General features: G+C 42.5%; 1 protein-coding gene across 6 annotated transcripts in view; it reads left to right on the forward strand.

Moving 5' to 3' along the window:
- OXNAD1 (oxidoreductase NAD binding domain containing 1) overlaps positions 1 to 4,241 on the forward strand; it is a 48,973-nt gene extending 44,732 nt beyond the window's left edge. For 5 of the 6 annotated variants that reach the window (XM_023739531.1, XM_023739532.1, XM_023739534.1 and 2 more), the window contains 3 exons: positions 2,270 to 2,512; positions 3,255 to 3,363; positions 4,047 to 4,241. In XM_023739531.1, the coding sequence (XP_023595299.1) occupies positions 2,270 to 2,512; positions 3,255 to 3,363; positions 4,047 to 4,201 (507 nt within the window). In that variant the 3' untranslated portion in view covers positions 4,202 to 4,241. The remainder of the gene's footprint in view (positions 1 to 2,269; positions 2,513 to 3,254; positions 3,364 to 4,046) is intronic. The other variant, XM_023739536.1, reaches the window with a different exon arrangement.
- Positions 4,242 to 17,348: the final 13,107 nt, after the last annotated feature.

Raw genomic sequence — 17,348 nt, forward strand, 5'->3', positions numbered from 1 at the left:
GCTATTAGAGTGGACAAAGGAGGCACGTGAGCGGCCGGGTGGCAGCAGGCTGCTCTGCTGGTTCATGGGATAAAGTGCCATAAACTTCTTCCTTTATTTTATCTGCTTTGGCTCAAGCTCCTGCCAGGGTAAAGGGTTCTAGACAGCTATTGTGTGCTGGGCTGCAGTTGCTGTGGAAAGGTTGTTCGTTTCACAAGTAGAAAATCTATACTCAAATTAGATACATTGCTGCATAATTGGAAGTAATGTCCTTTTAGTCACTTATATATTATACTGTGCAGTACTTTGAGTCTTGTCTTCATGCTGCCCTGGCAGTTTTATTGATCAACAAAAGACAAAGGTGGCTTTTGATTCTTTCCAGATGCTAGCAAATTAGAAGATAGATCTATTGAAGATTATTTTGTCGCTAAGGAAACGACAGGCTTCTTGAGTATTATCTTTCCCTGAGGCACATTTTCTTGCCAACTTTACGGTTGAAAATACTCTGGTTTCTAAAAACAATAACCTAAAGGCTTTCTTTGTTGTCATTACTGAGCATGCCAAAGATGACCACTAGAGAAAATTATTTATCTCTCATTTCTCAGTCTGTTAGCTTCTTATAGATAGAGAAGTGCAGGCAAACAAGAGAGGACAGGAGAGGATATAGGGAGATTAAATCCACTGTCATTGTTAGGCAGAGCTTCTTGTATCTTAGATTCTATTTCAGAGACTTGAAAGGAAGTAGTGTTTTAAGTAAAGCACTTCGGTAGCAGTGTAGCAATTCCTAGAATTTAGTTATTCCTAACAGAATGTTCCCTGCTGCTAATTTCTTTGTCAAAAATGAAAACCCACTTACCCATCCTTCATGTGAAAATCTCCTATGTATTTAAAATAGTTAAGCTCAGACTTTTTTCCCCCTCAGAGAAAGGATTTCCGTTCACTTAACAGTTCTTTAACAAAAGTGCCTGTTTTGTGAATTCACATAACTTTTATTTCCTTCTTAGATTTTCTCAGTATAACTCTTCTTTCAAGTTGTAGAGCCCCAAATGAAATTCATGTCAAAAAGTACTTCCTGTTCACCTGCCATGTGGGGTGCCATGGTGCCAACGTGAAGGCCTTGGCCCACAAAAGCCTGTGATACATTGTGACTTCCTAGGAGGGAGTTTATTGAATTGATTTATATCAGGAACAATGGAATCAAACTTATGTTCTCAATATAAATTTTCTTTTATTCCTAGAGTCTGTTTTTTAGTGACAGGGAAGAAGGAAGCGGGCACCCTCAGGGCTTTTTCTTCCATGACGGCCACAATGACCAAAATACTGTCTTGTGTAGAGCTTTATGTTGGCAGGAGCTTCCCCTCCTCCCCCACAGGGTGCCATGTGATTCCCACAACAGCCCTATGAGGTGAGCAGGACAGATGCTGTTACCCATTTTACAGATGGGGCAGCAGAGGCTCTGAGAAGTTAAGGAACTTGCTGGATTTCATAGGGATAATTAATAATGGAGCTGTGATTAAAATTAAGTGTTCTGGCTCCTAGATTAGTGCCTTTTCCTCCAAACTGGGGGTTCTTAACTCTGTCAGATCCAGTACTCCCCTTTAGTGCTATCCTGAAATGAAATTCATAGTTAATATAACAAACACCACACCGTAAGTGCTTTCCCTGGGAGGCATACACAATGCTTGCACCCTAGTGTGGAGCCTCCTGCGGCCTGTTCTTGCTGCCCCAGGGAGGCGCGCAGCACTGTGCTGCTTGTCTCAGCCTGAGGAGCAAGTCTGCTGTGAGGATGTTGGGGATCAGCAGGGGGATTGGGTGCTCATACTCCTCAGCCCTGAGAAGCCCAGGGCAGCCGCAGTATAGTGACCCTTGCCTCACCCTGCCTCTCAGCTCCCACAGCATCCATGGCTTTTATCAGAACACAGGAGCACCGCTCAGATAAAGGAAAGCCATACTTCACAGCTGTCCCCTGCCTGAGTCCATTGCGTTTTTCCTAAACCCAGTTCATTACCCAAGAAGTTAACAAATGGCAGAATTACTGAAGCGAGTCTCCTTTTCTCAATACTGAAGTGGTTATGCAGTATGGATCAAGAAGGTGGGGAAGCAAATGGCCTATATAATGGGCAAGTGGAATCAATTCATGGGGCCCAGGGACAGTTGGGAGCCAAGGTGTAAAAACAGTCCTAAATACTGATAAAAATGCAGGAGGTAGACCCATTATTAAAGAAGCATATTTGGTTGAAGATCTGCACTGTGGAGAAAAGACTAAAGGATCTTTTCTTTCCTGCCTTAGTGTACACTTGACTCTGAAGTGGCCCTGAGAGTGGGTGGACAGTTCTTCTTTGACCCTCAGCCCACAGATGCTTCTAGAAACCTCGTGTTGATTGCAGGAGGAGTAGGAATTAACCCCCTGCTTTCCATCCTGCGGCACTCGGCAGATCTCCTCAGAGAGCGGGCAAATAAAGGAAGTGGATTCGAGATAGGAACAATAAAACTATTCTACAGTGCAAAAAATACCAGCGAACTCCTATTTAAGGTAAGGGGACGAGGGAAACGTATGTTTCATAGCTTGCCGTAAGCAAACTTGGGTGATGGTATTAATTGTCCACAAAACTTTCTTGTATCAGTTCTGTTTTCTCTTAAGCATTGTTTCTCTTAACAATGCTTAATCATGTTCAGATGAGAGTTAACCATCACATCTTACACGATTAAAACAGCTAGTGGTGAGGAGGCTTCGAGTCAAGTGACAGGATAGGGTAGATTTGGTGGGCTTGGATTCCATAAAGACTCAAGAGACCTACTGGTAGGCGCCTATCTCACAGGAGCAGGTGAGATGTAGGTAGTTTGGACCCAACTGGGTAAATGAAATCCCCATCAGTTGCATCTGCCAAACTAAGTACATTTGATGGAGAAGGCTTTCACTCTGGATTGCTTTGCAGCTGCAAGAACAAGAACAAAAGAACAGAAACAGTTAAAAGACACAACTGTGGTCAGTGAAACTGCTGCTTAATTGCCAATGCTTGAGAAAAAGGAAAAAGAAAAAACTCCCGGAGAGTTGGTAATATGCTTGTTAGCATATTCAGATTTCAATTAAAGCCAAATAGCCCTCTGTACTCTGAATGCTTTGGCCTGTGAGGCTGCAGACAATATATCTCTAAGTAGAGAGCAAGAGTGGCAGACGCGTGCTGAATGGGAGTCGAGGTTCGGCATCGGTGGTTGTGCACATCTGTTTTGATTCTTTTAAATTGTAGTGTGACCAGATATGTTTGACATTCCAGAAAAATATTCTCGATTTAGTAAATGAATTTCCTGAGAAGATTGCATGCAGTTTGCATGTTACAAAACAGACTACACAAATCAGTGCAGATCTCAAGCCATACATCACGGGTGAGTCCCCTAAAGATACTTTGTCTATCTCCACACAGTTATTTGGTGGACATGCCAATTGGTTGAGTGTAGATGCTTTATTGTTGGGAGTTGCTGGCTGGGAATGTCACTACCTGGGGAATTGAGAGATGATTCATCATGGAAAAAGAAAGAAGTTTAGTGGGATTTACTTACTATATACAGGTTTTCTACTGCCCATATTAAAATTTTATTTTTCTCATTTTTTAGGGGGTGTTGAATCATCACTGTAGTATGTATACAGAGAGTATATATTCTAGCCTTAGCTGAATGGATTCCATTTGCCATTAATGATAATTTAAATTGCTCGTGGTTTCCCCTGCTTTGAAGGATTTTACAAAACTGTTTATTTACTTTGTTGAAGGCAGTTTCGAATCTCCACCAAAGATCAGTATTGTGTCTGGCTCTTTGAAGAGTACATTGGGATTAGCTTCCCACTTCCTTGCTGTAGGTTTTGGAAACCTGGGAATGAACTGCCTGCCTGGGTCTTGGCTGCATGTTAACACGGGTGCCAACAGGAGCCATCCTGCCAGTGGTTCAAGACTAGACTCACTAAGCTTGAGTTACTTAAAATACACACTATTGCTGAGTTGTGGTTAGTCCTCCCTCATGTCAGAATACAAACATGTCTGGCCTCATTTGGTGTTTATTCTATTTTTTGGCAGAAGGAAGAATAATGGAGAAAGAGATAAGAGATCATATTTCAAAAGAGACTTTGTTCTATATATGTGGCCCACCTCCAATGACAGACTTTTTCTCCAAGCAACTAGAAAACAGCCATGTTCCCAAAGAACACATTTGCTTTGAGAAGTGGTGGTAGGGAATGGGAAGAGGCAGAAAAGAGAAAGATGTGAGATCTACTCAGGACAATAACAGATATTAAACTATTTGGGGCAAGAAAAATTTGCCTCTGCTTGAGTTGCCTTATTTTTTAAGGCTGTGGAACCAAGTGACCAGATGGCGAATAAAAGAAAAAGCTAGCTGACAGACTTGAAAGGTCAACTTTTTACAAAGACTGCGTTGATTAAACTATTTTTTACTGTATTGACTTTCTTTTATTAATAACTTTCATTATCTCATGATATACCATGAATTAGTCAATATAGATTTTTCTGTTGCCCTGAGGGGGGAAAATCATATATTTAATCATGTGAAAATGTGGTTTGTGTGTGAAATATAGGCTGTCTTTAAATTATTTGACAGCAACTCATATATTACGTTCAATAAACACATTTTAAACACATTCTTAGTAGTTTTACTTTGAAAATTCTTTATATTTAATGTCTTACTTTACCTTAGCATGGCTTGTAGCCTTACTTCTGTGGACCATCCAAGTTGGGTTTGAAAATGGAAAATTGGTCGGAAAACTGGCTTTGGGAATTGAATATCCGCCATATTTGCTTTCTTATTAATGACTGTCCTCAGTATGTACCCCAAATGGTTAGTTTCTTCTCAAATGAAACCCTTTCTGTGACTTGGCTGCCTGCCTTAATGCTGTAGGAGATGGCTTCTTGTTTGGGACAAAGGCATTGGTGACTGTTGTGTTCCATGTTGAATCTGCCTTCAATGGCTGGGCTGGCTGGCTGGCTATGGAAGTTTGCTTAGGATTGATTAGGGGGTATAGAGCTGTTTCCAAATCCTGCCTCTCTGGTTTTATTTCATTTCTTTACAGAGTTGTTGCTGATGCCAGCAGCTGCTTAACATATATATTTGTTGAATGAAAGAAAGCAACTAACGTCTAATTCCTTACTATGTCTAGAGTAGGGGGATGGCAGTCTCTGGAGTGGGTGGAGAATGGTGGAGCCTCACCCCAAGGTTGCTTCAGTGAAACTGGTAGAAAGTACTGTAGACTGTAGTTCTTGTCTGTCTTTGTTTAGATCTTTAAAAATGTAGAAGTCCAGTGGGCCGACTGAGGGCAGGCTGTCCTATCTGTGTGGAGCAGACTCTGGCCCTAGGCTGTCTGCTCGGAGAACACTGAGGGTGAGGGAGCCTGGGAAGAAGGGCATATCAGTGCTGGAAACCCAGGAGCTCCAGCTGAAGGAGACTTTATTCTTAAGTTGATGAGAAAAGACAGATTGCCCTTTCTTATCTTTGTGCTGCAGGGTGGCAGGGACTTCTGGGCTTAAAACACCATTGATTTACAGGACCTGAAGATGGTCTGCATCACCATTCTAACCTCTGCCCTGTTTTGTGTTTTGTCACGTTTGAAGCAGAAATCATTTGTCAGCTATTTCAATTCTAGATTTGAATTCAGTGGGAGGAAGGGAGGGGCCGTTGACCTGATGGGAATATCAGAGTCCATTCAAGAAAGTGATCATCAGTGAATCACAGGTGAGAGGGAATGTGAGAAGCTCTGGGCCACTACAAGGAGCCCTGGCTCATCGATTGGCCCCAAGGTGTCCAGGCCGAGGGCTGGGCTTTAGGGCTGAGTACTCAAGAGGCTTATGAACACGGTGCCAGGGAGATTCAGGGATGTGGGGCAGGGGAGGAGACCCACCAGGCGCAGAGAAAGCGCCCACCCCTAGGCTTTGTGTTGATAGTGGAAGGACAGGGGGAGCAACTTCAGTGGCAGCATGGGATGGGACCATGGAGGTGCTGCCCGGTGCCCTCTGCCCCAGCAACACCACGGCCTGTGTGCCTGCTCTTGTCATAGAGCAAGGGGCCCCTGGAGATCCCAACTCCGCCTGCCACCCTGCCACTGGCTCAACTTTCACCGTCTGTAAGCTGTTGCGATGGCCAGGTCATGACTTTTGCCTGGAGTAGTTCCTTCCAGCTCTCTCATTCCTGGTGCTAAATGCTGAACAGCATTTTCTGGTCTGCAGGCCATCAGTGCCCTATTGCCCTTGCCTGCCAGACCATCAGGATCTCTTTGGTACTTAAAATGAGCCAGCTCCAGCCAGGGTGGCATGGAATTTACAGTGTAGTGGCTGAGAGTGTAGATAAGAAAGCTCTTGAGCCAGACTCTGCGTTCAAATCTCAGCACTGCTGCTTACTAGGTGGATGACCTTAAACAAGTCACCTGACTGCTTCATGCCTCAGTTTATAATTACAAGTGGCACAGAAACTTGCAGCTGCATGTAAAATGGAGCTACCTGCCTGTGTCCTGGGGATTAAGTGCAATAATACATATAAAGTTCTCAGCAGAGCACCAGGCATGGAGAGGCACTAACGTGTGTGTGTTATTATTTGGTATTCCTTGTCCTGTTCAGAAAAGATTTCAAGGGGCTGGATGGCTTAGATTTGGTCTATTAAATTGTAAGCTTCAGGTGAAGCGCTGTCTTGTTCGGCGCCCTATCCCCTGTGCTTGGCACATAATAGGTACTTCATTAATATTTGTTAAGTGGGTGAAAGGGCCTGCCCAGAGCTGATGAGCTGGGTTAAAGGACTTTTTAAAGATCCTCTGGCCCTAAGAATTTGTGAAAAGGTAGTTCTTGTAACATGAGACTCTTTCACAGTCTACTCCAGAATAGGTTTACCCAATGTATGCGATTCTCAAATTTAAAGTGCTAGTATGAGCACCAGTGCTCACCAGAAAACAGCAAACACCTGGCCTTCCCCAAATAGCTCACCGTCAAAGGGGCTTTCTACAAGGCACGGAGCACTTCCTTATCGACAGAGTGTTTGCAGGTGGGGCAGAGCTTGGTGATAAGGATGTTCCCTGGGCCCCTGGTTCTGGTCAGTAGCCCATCCTTTTTTAAAAAATCTTATGAAAATTTTCAAACATACGCCAAAGTAGAAAAGATAGTAAAATGAATTCCTGTGAATCTATCAGCCAGCTTCAATGATTATCAACTGCTGCTGGTGTATATTAAAGCAAATCCTAGAAATTGTGTCACCTGTGTTTTCTTCCGTGTACATCTGTAAGAGATAGAGCACTGTAACACGACCACAATGCTGCCATCATGCTCAGCACAATATCCTCTAAGACCCTTCTGCTTTGTTTTTCCCCATTGCCTCAAAGTCTACACATTGCATTTGATTGACAAGTATTTTAAATTTCTTTTAATGTATGGCACTCTCCCCTTACCCCACACATATATAGACACTTCTCCTCACGCCCCTCCCCGCCCCCCGCCACCCCATCATTCATTTGTTGAAGAAACTAGGCCATTTGTCGTGTAGACTTTCCACCATTTTTAATTCAGCTGACTGTAGCTCAGGGTGTCATTTATCACGACCCTCTATTCTCTGTGTTTCCTGTAAACTAGTAATTAGATCTGGAGCTTATTTAGATTCAGATTGAAGATCTTTTTTTTGCAAGAATATAGATGGTGTATACTTCCTATTGCATCACATGAGGAGGCAGGTAATGTCTGACTGTCCCACTTTTAGTATTGTTAAGATTCATCAATTCAGCATTTGTCAGCCTGATCCATCCAATATAATTCATCAGCTTTCCACCTAATTGTTTAGCCATTGTTGATCTATTGCCTAGATCTGTTATTTCATTAAGGATTCACTTTCCATTTCTATCAGTCTTTCTGCTTCTGTTACCTATGATTCTTCTATACAGGTCTTTCCCTCATTGACTTTGATTACCCTGAAATGAGTCTGTACAGGGAGGGCAAGATCAATGCTTGATTCTTTCCCTTTATTTGTCAGTTAGCATATTGTGATTTGGTACCCTAGCAACCTCCACAAATGACTGGTCAGATTTTTTTTTTTTTAAGTATTATTATAAACGCATGACTTTTGATATATTTGATTGTTTTCGTTCATTGCAGTCAAAGTTTTGATGTTCAAGTTGTCAGGTTGCCGCTGCTTGTCAGTGACCCACATTGAGTCATGGGGGTTGATGAGGTTTGGGACTCCTAAAGAGATGGAGAAAGTGCTCTAAGAAACAAGTAGGAGGGAAAAAAAGGTGAGTGTGGTATCAGGAAGTCATATTTAAAAAAATGTTTCAAAGAGGATGGGCTGGTCAACTGTGTCATGCTGCTTGTGTGACAGGAAACATGAGTTCTGACAAGTGACCATTGATTTAGCAACTGGAGGTCACTGGTGATCTTGATAAGATGGAGTAGTGGGAATGAAAAAGTTAGAGTGGGTTTAAGAATTATTGGAAGGAAAGAAATTGTAAAGAATGAGTATGAATAATAGTATCAAAGAATTTTGCTATAAAGGGATGGAGAAAAATGGGATCTGCTGTAGCTGGAAAGTTAAGTAAGGTCAAGAGTACTCCATGGTTTTTTATCCATTGGTTGTTTTTTGTTTGTTTTGTGTTTTAAACTTTTTATTTTGAAAGAATTCTAGATTTACAAAAGAGTTGCAAAGATAGTACAGAGTTCCCGTGACACTTCACCTAGCTCCCCCAGATGTTAACATCTTATATAACCATGATATATTTATCAAAACTAAGAAATTAACATCAGTACAATACTACTTACTCAACTACAGTTAGTTTTTTAAGATGAGAGAAATAATAATCTGATTGTATAAAAATTTATGAATCATTCAGTGGGACTCCAGTTGGGGAAGTGACAACTTTTTGCTGATGATGAACTGACTAGCTGTCATTTATTGATCATCTGTTGTGTGCAGTCACTGTGCTAGAAATTGAAGATAGGAAAGTATAAGGCAAGGGTTATCTTGAGAAGCAAGTTAGATACTTTGGGGTACTATATTTTTATGAGCCTAAAGAGTGATAAAAGCTATCTTCTAGAAAGTATGTTAAATACTGAGAACATTTCAACAAGATTGAAAGTGAAAATGCTCTGGAAAAAAAATGCTTTTTACAACTGTTATTGGTTGAAAGAGCAGCTATAGAAGGTGGATGACTGGGCAAGGCATCAGAGTGCTGATGTCCTATGGGTGGAAAGGGTGGGAGAGGGTAGCAAGAGAAGTTGTACTCATGGTCTGGAGCCAGTGCTTGGGGAAGTTATGACTGGACATATAGCTTCAAGTGTGTATATATGCATGTGTGTGAGTACAAATGAAAGAATCATTCAGTGGGACTCGGGGAAGTGACCATTTTTGCCCACATGCAGTGATTGTCAAACAGCATCCAATGTCATGTGCCTCTGACTGAGAATTTTTTTCTTTCTGAATGGAAAACAGCAATTTCCTTTATTGCTGGGTATTGCAGATGAGCATATACTGATAATTTAACCTGACAGCTGTTATTTCATTTTATTTTAAATGAAACTCAAAGAAGTATACTGTTCTCATCTTGGAGAAATGGTGAGATATCTCATCTTTAATATTACTCTTTCCTATTAATGTGCATAAATAGTAAGCATGGTGATGACATATAAAGATACCTACTAACCCATCATCAAATCAAGGCATGCATTTTAAAATGTTTAATGTTCACAGATCCAAACTTTGCTAGTTGAGCAGCCATCTTGATAAGTTCTGTTCTAAAGTCTCAAAGGCCCCGCAGGATCCCATCAGCCTAACATATTCTCTTCTACCTCATCCCCATGCTTCATTTTGCTATGCTGGAGCATAGTAAGATTTTGTCTATTCCTTTGTTCTTTTAAAATTACCTGATGAATATGTGGTGTAAAAAATTAAATAACATACAGTTGCTATTCGGTGCCGTCAAGTCAGTTCCAACTTATAGCAACCCTATGTACAATGGAGCAAAACACTGCCTTGTCCTGTGCCATCCTCACAGTCGTTGCTATCTTTGAGCCCGTTGTTGCAGCTACTGTGCCAGTTTATCTCCTTGAGGGTCTTCCTCTTTTTCGCTGACACTCTACCAAGCATAATGTCCTTCTCCAGGGACTGGTCCCTCCTGATAACGTGTCCAAAGTATGTGAGATGAAGTCTTGCCATCTCACTTTGAAGGAGCATTCTGGCTGTACTTCTTCCAAGGCAGATGTGTTTGTTCTCCTGGCAGTCCGTGGTATATTCAGTATTCTTGGCCAACACCATAATTCAGAGGCATCAATTCTTCGGTCTTCCTTATTCATTGTCCAGCTTTTGCACACATATGAGGCAATTAAAAATACCATGGCTTGGGTCAGGCGCACCTTAGTCCTCAACGTGACATCCTTGCTTTTTAACACTTGAAAGAGGTCTTTTGTAGCAGATTTGCCCAATGCAATATGTCCTATGCATACATGCATACAGTATGTACATTCAAATGCAGAAGTCCTGTTCTCCTCCAACCCACTCACCTGCCTGGAAGATACCTGTGTATAAAGAGCTTGCTCAATATCCTTTCAGACATTTTACAGTGTATTAACCTTGTATTCATATACAGATACGTGTGCTTGTGTATCTCATTCTTTTAACACACTCCAAATTAGGGATGTGTACCATAATGTACTTAACCATATCTCTATGGTGGACATTTAGGTTGCCTGCAGTTTTTGCCTTTTAGAAACAATATTACAGTGAACAAACTTGTACGTATGGTTTTTGTGCTCATATGTATTCCTGTAGAATTAATGGAAATATTATTTCTGGATCAAAGAGGCTGTGCCTTTTAAATGCAGTGATACTGCCAAATTACTGTATCAAATGCCTAATAAATATATATTCTTGCCGATATCAGATATTCTGTCTTTAAACTTTTTTTTTTCCCACTAGTCAGTTGGGCAAAAGATGAATTTTTAAAAAATTAACAATTTCCTGATATGACCCTAGCATTTTTTTTTAACCATTTCTTTTTTCTTTTGAGAATAGTGTATTCACATTTTATATCCATTTCAGTGTCTTACTGATTTGTAACTCTTTTTAAAAATAGAATGGAAGCGTATTCTTTGTCTCTTATATGCCTGCAAATATTTTTTCCCAGTCTATTACTTGTCCCTGAATTCCGTTTATTGTAACTTATGCCAGAATTTTAAATTTATATATAGTCATGTATTTCAGTCTTTTCTCTTGGCTTTTATGGATGCATTTTTTCCTGATACTGTTTAATCCATTGGGGATTTATTTTTTGTGCCTGATGGGGAGTAGCGAATCTGACATTTTCCATATGGCTCCCCAGTTGCTCAACACCATTTATTAGATAGTCTGTATTTCTCCCAGTGATCTGAAATGTCTCCTTTATCACATACTAAATTTCCATCTACTGATAGAAGTTACCTAGGTCATCTTATGTGTTCCTGCTTTGATATCACCCTGTTTGAATTACTGTAGCTTTTTAGTATATTCTATATTTTCTTTACCACCTTTTCTTTCATCTCTAAGTTTAACACAAATAGATCTTTTGCATAGAAATATAACTTCACATTATATAGGGAAGGTGATGGGAAATACTAACTCTGGGGTTAACCTGAATTAGGTGGCAATGTGGATTTTGGTTGGAGTTCTACTATCAATTGACCATTGCAGCAGTATTTGGCATTTGAAGAGTACTTTGTTTTATCTCATAAGATTGCCTCACAGTATTTCTGTGAAGTAGGTAGTGAATGATGCTGTCACCATTTTACCAATAAGGGAAATGAGAGAGAGGAGTTAGATGGCTTGCCCAAGATCACATGGCATGGTAGTAACAAAACCAGGCCTAGGAAACTTGGTCCCTTCCTCTCCACTGGGAGGGCTTTCCTCTGCAAACACTCTTAGCCTCAAGCTCCTTCCAAAATATTCCATGCCACTAATGGGGTGAGTTCTCCATTTCTTTGGAGAAATTGTGATTAACCAGAACACTCTTTCACCAGCACATTCTGGTTAAATGAGAAGCTTTTTTTTTTTTCCAATCCAAACTAGGCCTTTCTATTCTTACAGACTATAGAGCCTAGAGAGAAGAAACTAAAAAATGAGAGAAAGTTTGGTTGGCTATATAGTGTGGAAAGAATACAGTGCCAGGCATCAAGAGACCTCCTGAATTGTCCCCATTCTATCACTTGCTTCCTGTACGACTCATTCCATTTCTCCCGATAACCTGTTTCACTCAACCTGTCAAGTGGGTAGGACTATGTAATTTAAAATCCCTTTCAGCTTTACCATTCTACAATTTCCTGATGGAAAAACAGGCCTTAGAGATCAAGGGAGTTGAGGTTGACCATTCTGGTGAGAGATGACTAAGTATCTTAACTGCCTTCAAACATTTGATCAATTGCTGTGGTGACTGATGTTTGCATCTCCACTGTTGACAGAATAAAGAGGAATTGTCTTGGACTGAAGCAAGGGAAGAGTCCGCTTTGACATAGAGGACTTTTGGACTTTACTGTTGATTAAATTCTGGAGTCGAGCCCCAAAAGGAATGGTGGAATCACCATTAGTAAAAAATAAAACTGACAGCATTTGCCTATTGGGGCTTAAGGTGAACTTGCCTGTGACAAGGGCTGAACTGATAGTTCCCCAGCTTCATGAAAAGAAACAGTTTTAGACAGTTACTAAGTTAGATATTTTGTTTGTCCAGAAACTTTGGTGAGCCAGTTGTCCTTCTAAGATAATTTCCTTGTTCTTTTCGTTGAAGAAATACAAGATAGGAGATGCCCAGGACTGAAGGTTTATGAACATAGAGTCCGTTACGGGAAGCATTTTGATGCTCACCCTAATAAGTGAAATGTACTTCTTACCAGCATTAAACCTTTATATTATTTAGAAGCAGCGGAAAAAGCCAAAGCCATACCAAACTTAATGACCAGTGAGCAATTGAAATACAAAGTGTCAGTTTTACTGCATTCATTATAGGGTGAAAAACTTTTCTTCTTCCACCAGTCAACTAAAAACAGTATCCATGTTTTTAAACTATTTCTGGAGTGAATGAAGCCTCTTGCCCCATTTCCAAGACACAGTTCTCACAGTTGACAACCAGGGCAGTTCCCCGTGGATCCTGGCTGAAGGTGTGGCTGTTATTGCCAGCATCACCATTAAAAGTTGTGTGGGGGCAGAACTCAGGCTCTGCTCCTCAGACCCAGGACAAACATTTCCCTTTGTACTACCACATGCCATACCCTTGGCACATCTCCCATCAGCTGCTTCTGTTTCCCAACAACTCCACCTCCCCAAAATGACAGACCTAGTTCATGAGGTCTTAAGGGAAGGTACCAAGAAGGTATCAAGGCTTAATGTTTTAGTGACTTTGTTTAATGATGTTGAATTGGTAATCTACAATGGCTTTCCTTCTTCAAGTCCTGAAAACTAATCCACAAGAGAGGGTCTAGAATCCCAAACAATGGCAGTATCACTGGAGTGTTTATTACTCTGAGTAAATGTCTTTGGTAAAAATACTCATCTGGTCGTGGTATGCTTGGTAGTGTCAATACCTTCTTCATTCCCCAATCAATTACTGAATCTTCTGTCAATTTTTGCTCCTAAATTACTCTCAGATCTGTCTCCTTCTCTCCCTCTCCAGCTAGGTGCAAGTCACCAGCACTCCCCATCTGGACTAAAGCACTGGCCTCTTAACTTGTGTCCCTGCACCCTCTCTAGGCCCCCTACACAGCACTCACACTCAGCAGCCTGAGGGATCTTTTCAGAGTGCAAAGCTGAGGTTATCTCCCTGCTTAAAACTGACCAATGGCTTTCCATTACTCTTACCTGGAGGACCAAGATCCTTTCTGTGGTTCATGAGGCCCGGCGTGATCTGGGCCCTGCCCCAACTCTGACTTCATTGTTACTATTTTGTCCCCTGCCTCCCTTCCCCGACCCCGCAAACCTGCCTTACTGGACTTTTTTAATTGAACAGGACAAGCTTCTTTCTTCAGAGCCTTCCCTCGAATTCCTCCTATTCTTGCTCCTCATCTGTAACACTTATATGGTACTCACTGTGTGCCAGCTATTCTCTGAGCACTTGCATGTATTCAATTCTGACAACTCTTATCCCCATTTTATAGATGAGGAAACTGAGGCACAGAGTGGTTAAGTAACTTGCCCAAGGTCCCGCACCTGGTAAGTGGTGGAGTCAGGATTCTAACTAGGCATGCGCTTAACCCCTGGATACACTGCCTCCTTCGTGTCATCTGACTGCTCATTTTCTCATTCTTTGGGTCTCAGTTTGAAACCTGACTTCCTCTGTGAAGCCCTCCCTAACCAAATTAGGTCTCCCTGTTCCATGCCCTCACAGCATCCTCAATTTCTCCACAGCACTGACAACAGTTGCACTGTTGGTGCAGATATTTAATGTCCGTCTCTCCAGATAGACCATAAGCTCCAAGGAGGCCAGGACTGTGTGTTTCATTCCCTGCTGTCCCCCCAGCACCTAGTACAGTGGCGTAGGAATTAAAGAATATATACCTGTGTTGTGAATAACCGGAGCCCTTGTACTCACATGAACACTTAGGTCTCTCAGCAGCCTGGCTGCCTCCGCTGGAGGGAAATGCCTCGCTCACCACCCTGCTTTGCAGGGGCTGGCAAAGCAAGCACCATCCAGGTTCAGAGGGCCAGCTGTCTGCAGCCAAGCGTAGTTTTCTTACTCTGGCCACAGAAACAATCGTTATCAACAGGAACCTGTGGTGAACATTGCTTTGCTTCCTTCTCTGGCAACAGCCACCTCAGAAATCCCAGCCCAAGGCTGATTGGATCTTCTCTTGTCTGACATCCAGACGTTTCCCTGTTCCAGACTGACTGCCAGGTACAGGAAGCCCAGGCTCTCACTGGAAAGCTGCCTCAGTCGTTCTGGCAGGTCAGCAAGCGGGCACAACGATCAGCACCAGGGCCCACCCTGCACTGCTCACGCAGCAGCCTCCCAGCACTTCTGGCGGGACCTGGAGACAGGACCCACTGATCCAATGAGAGTCGGTGCTGTGCTCCTCAGGGCTGCCTGTGTGCACCCCAGGCTGCTGCTCTGGGCCTGCTCGAGGTGGTCAGCACAGAGAGCCGCCAGGACAGAACTGATCCGTGCAGGGCTCCCAGGGCCTAGCACAGGGCTCCACTGGGGACAAGCGCCACCTGAATCTGTGGCGTGAGTGATGCGTTTCCACTCAACATGTTCCTACTAATAAGCACTGCTGTGTCTGAAAGCTGTTCCTGAAAGATGTTTTGTGGTTTATATCAGACCATGATTAATATGTTTAGAATACTGATAAAATGTGCTTATAGGAAATGAGTTAGAATGTCACCTTTTTTTTTTTTAAATTGTGCTTTAAGTGAAGGTTTACAGAGCAAATTAGTTTCTCATTAAACAATACACACACAGTTTTGTGACTTTGGTTGCCAACCCTGTGACATGTCAACACTCTTCCCTTGGTTCCCTATTTCCATTTGTCCAGCTTTCCTGTCCCCTCCTGCTTTCTCATCCTTGCCCCTGAGCTGGTGGGCCCATTTAGTCTCATATACACAGTTGAGCTATGTGTATTATTGTTTGTTTTATAGACCTGTCTAATCTTTGGCTGAAGGGTGAACCTCAGGAGTGACTTAAGTACTGAGTTAAAATGGTGTCTGGGGGCCATATTCTTGGGGTTTCTCCAGTCTCTGTCAGACAGTAAGTTTTTTTTTTTTTTTGGTGCGTTTGTATTTTGTTCTACATTTTTCTCCAGCTCTGTCCAGGACCCTCTGTTGTGATCCCTGTCAGAGCAGACGGTGGTAGCCGGGGCCATCTAGTTGTACTGGACTTAGTCTGGTGGCGGCTGTGGTGGTTGTGGTCTGTTAGTCCTTTGGACTAATCTTTCCCTTGTATCTTTGGTTTTCTATATTTCCCTTGCTCTAGATGGGGTGGGACCAGTAGGTTATCTTAGATGGCTGCTCACAAGCTTTTAAGACCCCAGATGCTACTCACCAAAGTAGGATCCTGCTAATGTTTCTTTGAAGTTGGCCTCATCAAACATCAGTAACTCTAGTGAAAGTATGACAAGTTTGAAGATAGGAAAAAAATTCAGACAAGGATTGGACTAATGTTTATTTTTTGCTACTTATAAACTACTCATAAGTAAATTAGCACTTTATATATAACTGTATACTATAACTAAATACTACAGTATTTCTAATAGTCAGGATGGGATATATATGATGTTTAATAACAGATAAACTTCAAAATCTCAGTGGCTTAGCACAGCAAAGATTTATTCAACACTCACGTCACGGTCCATCTTGAAGTATGCCAAGGGCATTGGAGATGAAGAGAGAACCGGCGGGTGGGGGTGGCGCACGGGGTGTTTTTATATCACGTCTGTTCATGTCCTATTGGCCAGAACCCAGTCATGTGGCCCCAAACTGGAAGGGGGCTGGGAAATGTAGAGAGCTGTGGACATTGGGTGGGCACCAACAGTCTCTGCCAAGTTATGACCTATCAGCATTATAACTATCTCCTGCCTACAGGGTGCTCAGCATGGGCCAAGCACTTCACCCATCTTATCAGTCCTCATAAACATCCAGTGAGTGGTGTCATTAGCCCCATCTCACACATGGACTGATGCTTGGCGATGGGAAGAAATTAACATGAGGTCACACATGTCAAGTGTTTGCAATTAGTGTTCTAACCAGCTCTGTGTCATTCCAAAACCCACCTGGGCTTTCCACTGCCCCAAACTCAATATAAAAGTCTTACCGCTTCATTGACATAGGTTCTTTCAGGCTCTTCGTATGCCAGTACTTTGACCTTGTAACCACGTGTACTTGACAGCAATGCCACTGATTTCTTTAAGCAGATTTGATAAGAATTCAGCCTGAGCTCTGCCCTCCACTGCCCCCGCCTTTACCGCCCTGAGAGTGATGCCAAACTCTACCTGCTGCCCTCTACTGTAGAAACTCAACCTCCGAACATTAAAGTGGGATTTTAAAACACTTCACTAGTGGAAGAAGAAATGTACTTCGAATCTGAATTCAGCCACAGATTCATAGGAACATCTCGTTTCTGACAGAGATTCTTTTTCTCCCTAAAAACCTTCCGTAGGCAAATGACTGGGCTGAAGAACTACCTACCAAACCCTCCAAGACAGTCTGTTCTGTCTGGGAGGCTGCACTTGGCTTCCCCTTATCTGGGTCCCTCAGGCTCCCTGGGGCACCCCACCAGACTGTCCGGCGGTAAGAGACCTATAGCTGTCGTGTAGACCCCCCTTCAGTCACCTGATCACCCCCAGAACTCCCTGCTCGTTCCCAGACCTGCTGTGTCAGCTGCAGCCCAAAAACTC

The sequence above is a fragment of the Trichechus manatus genome, unplaced genomic scaffold (genome assembly GCF_000243295.1).
Source record: "Trichechus manatus latirostris isolate Lorelei unplaced genomic scaffold, TriManLat1.0 scaffold00136, whole genome shotgun sequence".
In the NCBI taxonomy this organism is placed as follows: domain Eukaryota; kingdom Metazoa; phylum Chordata; class Mammalia; order Sirenia; family Trichechidae; genus Trichechus; species Trichechus manatus.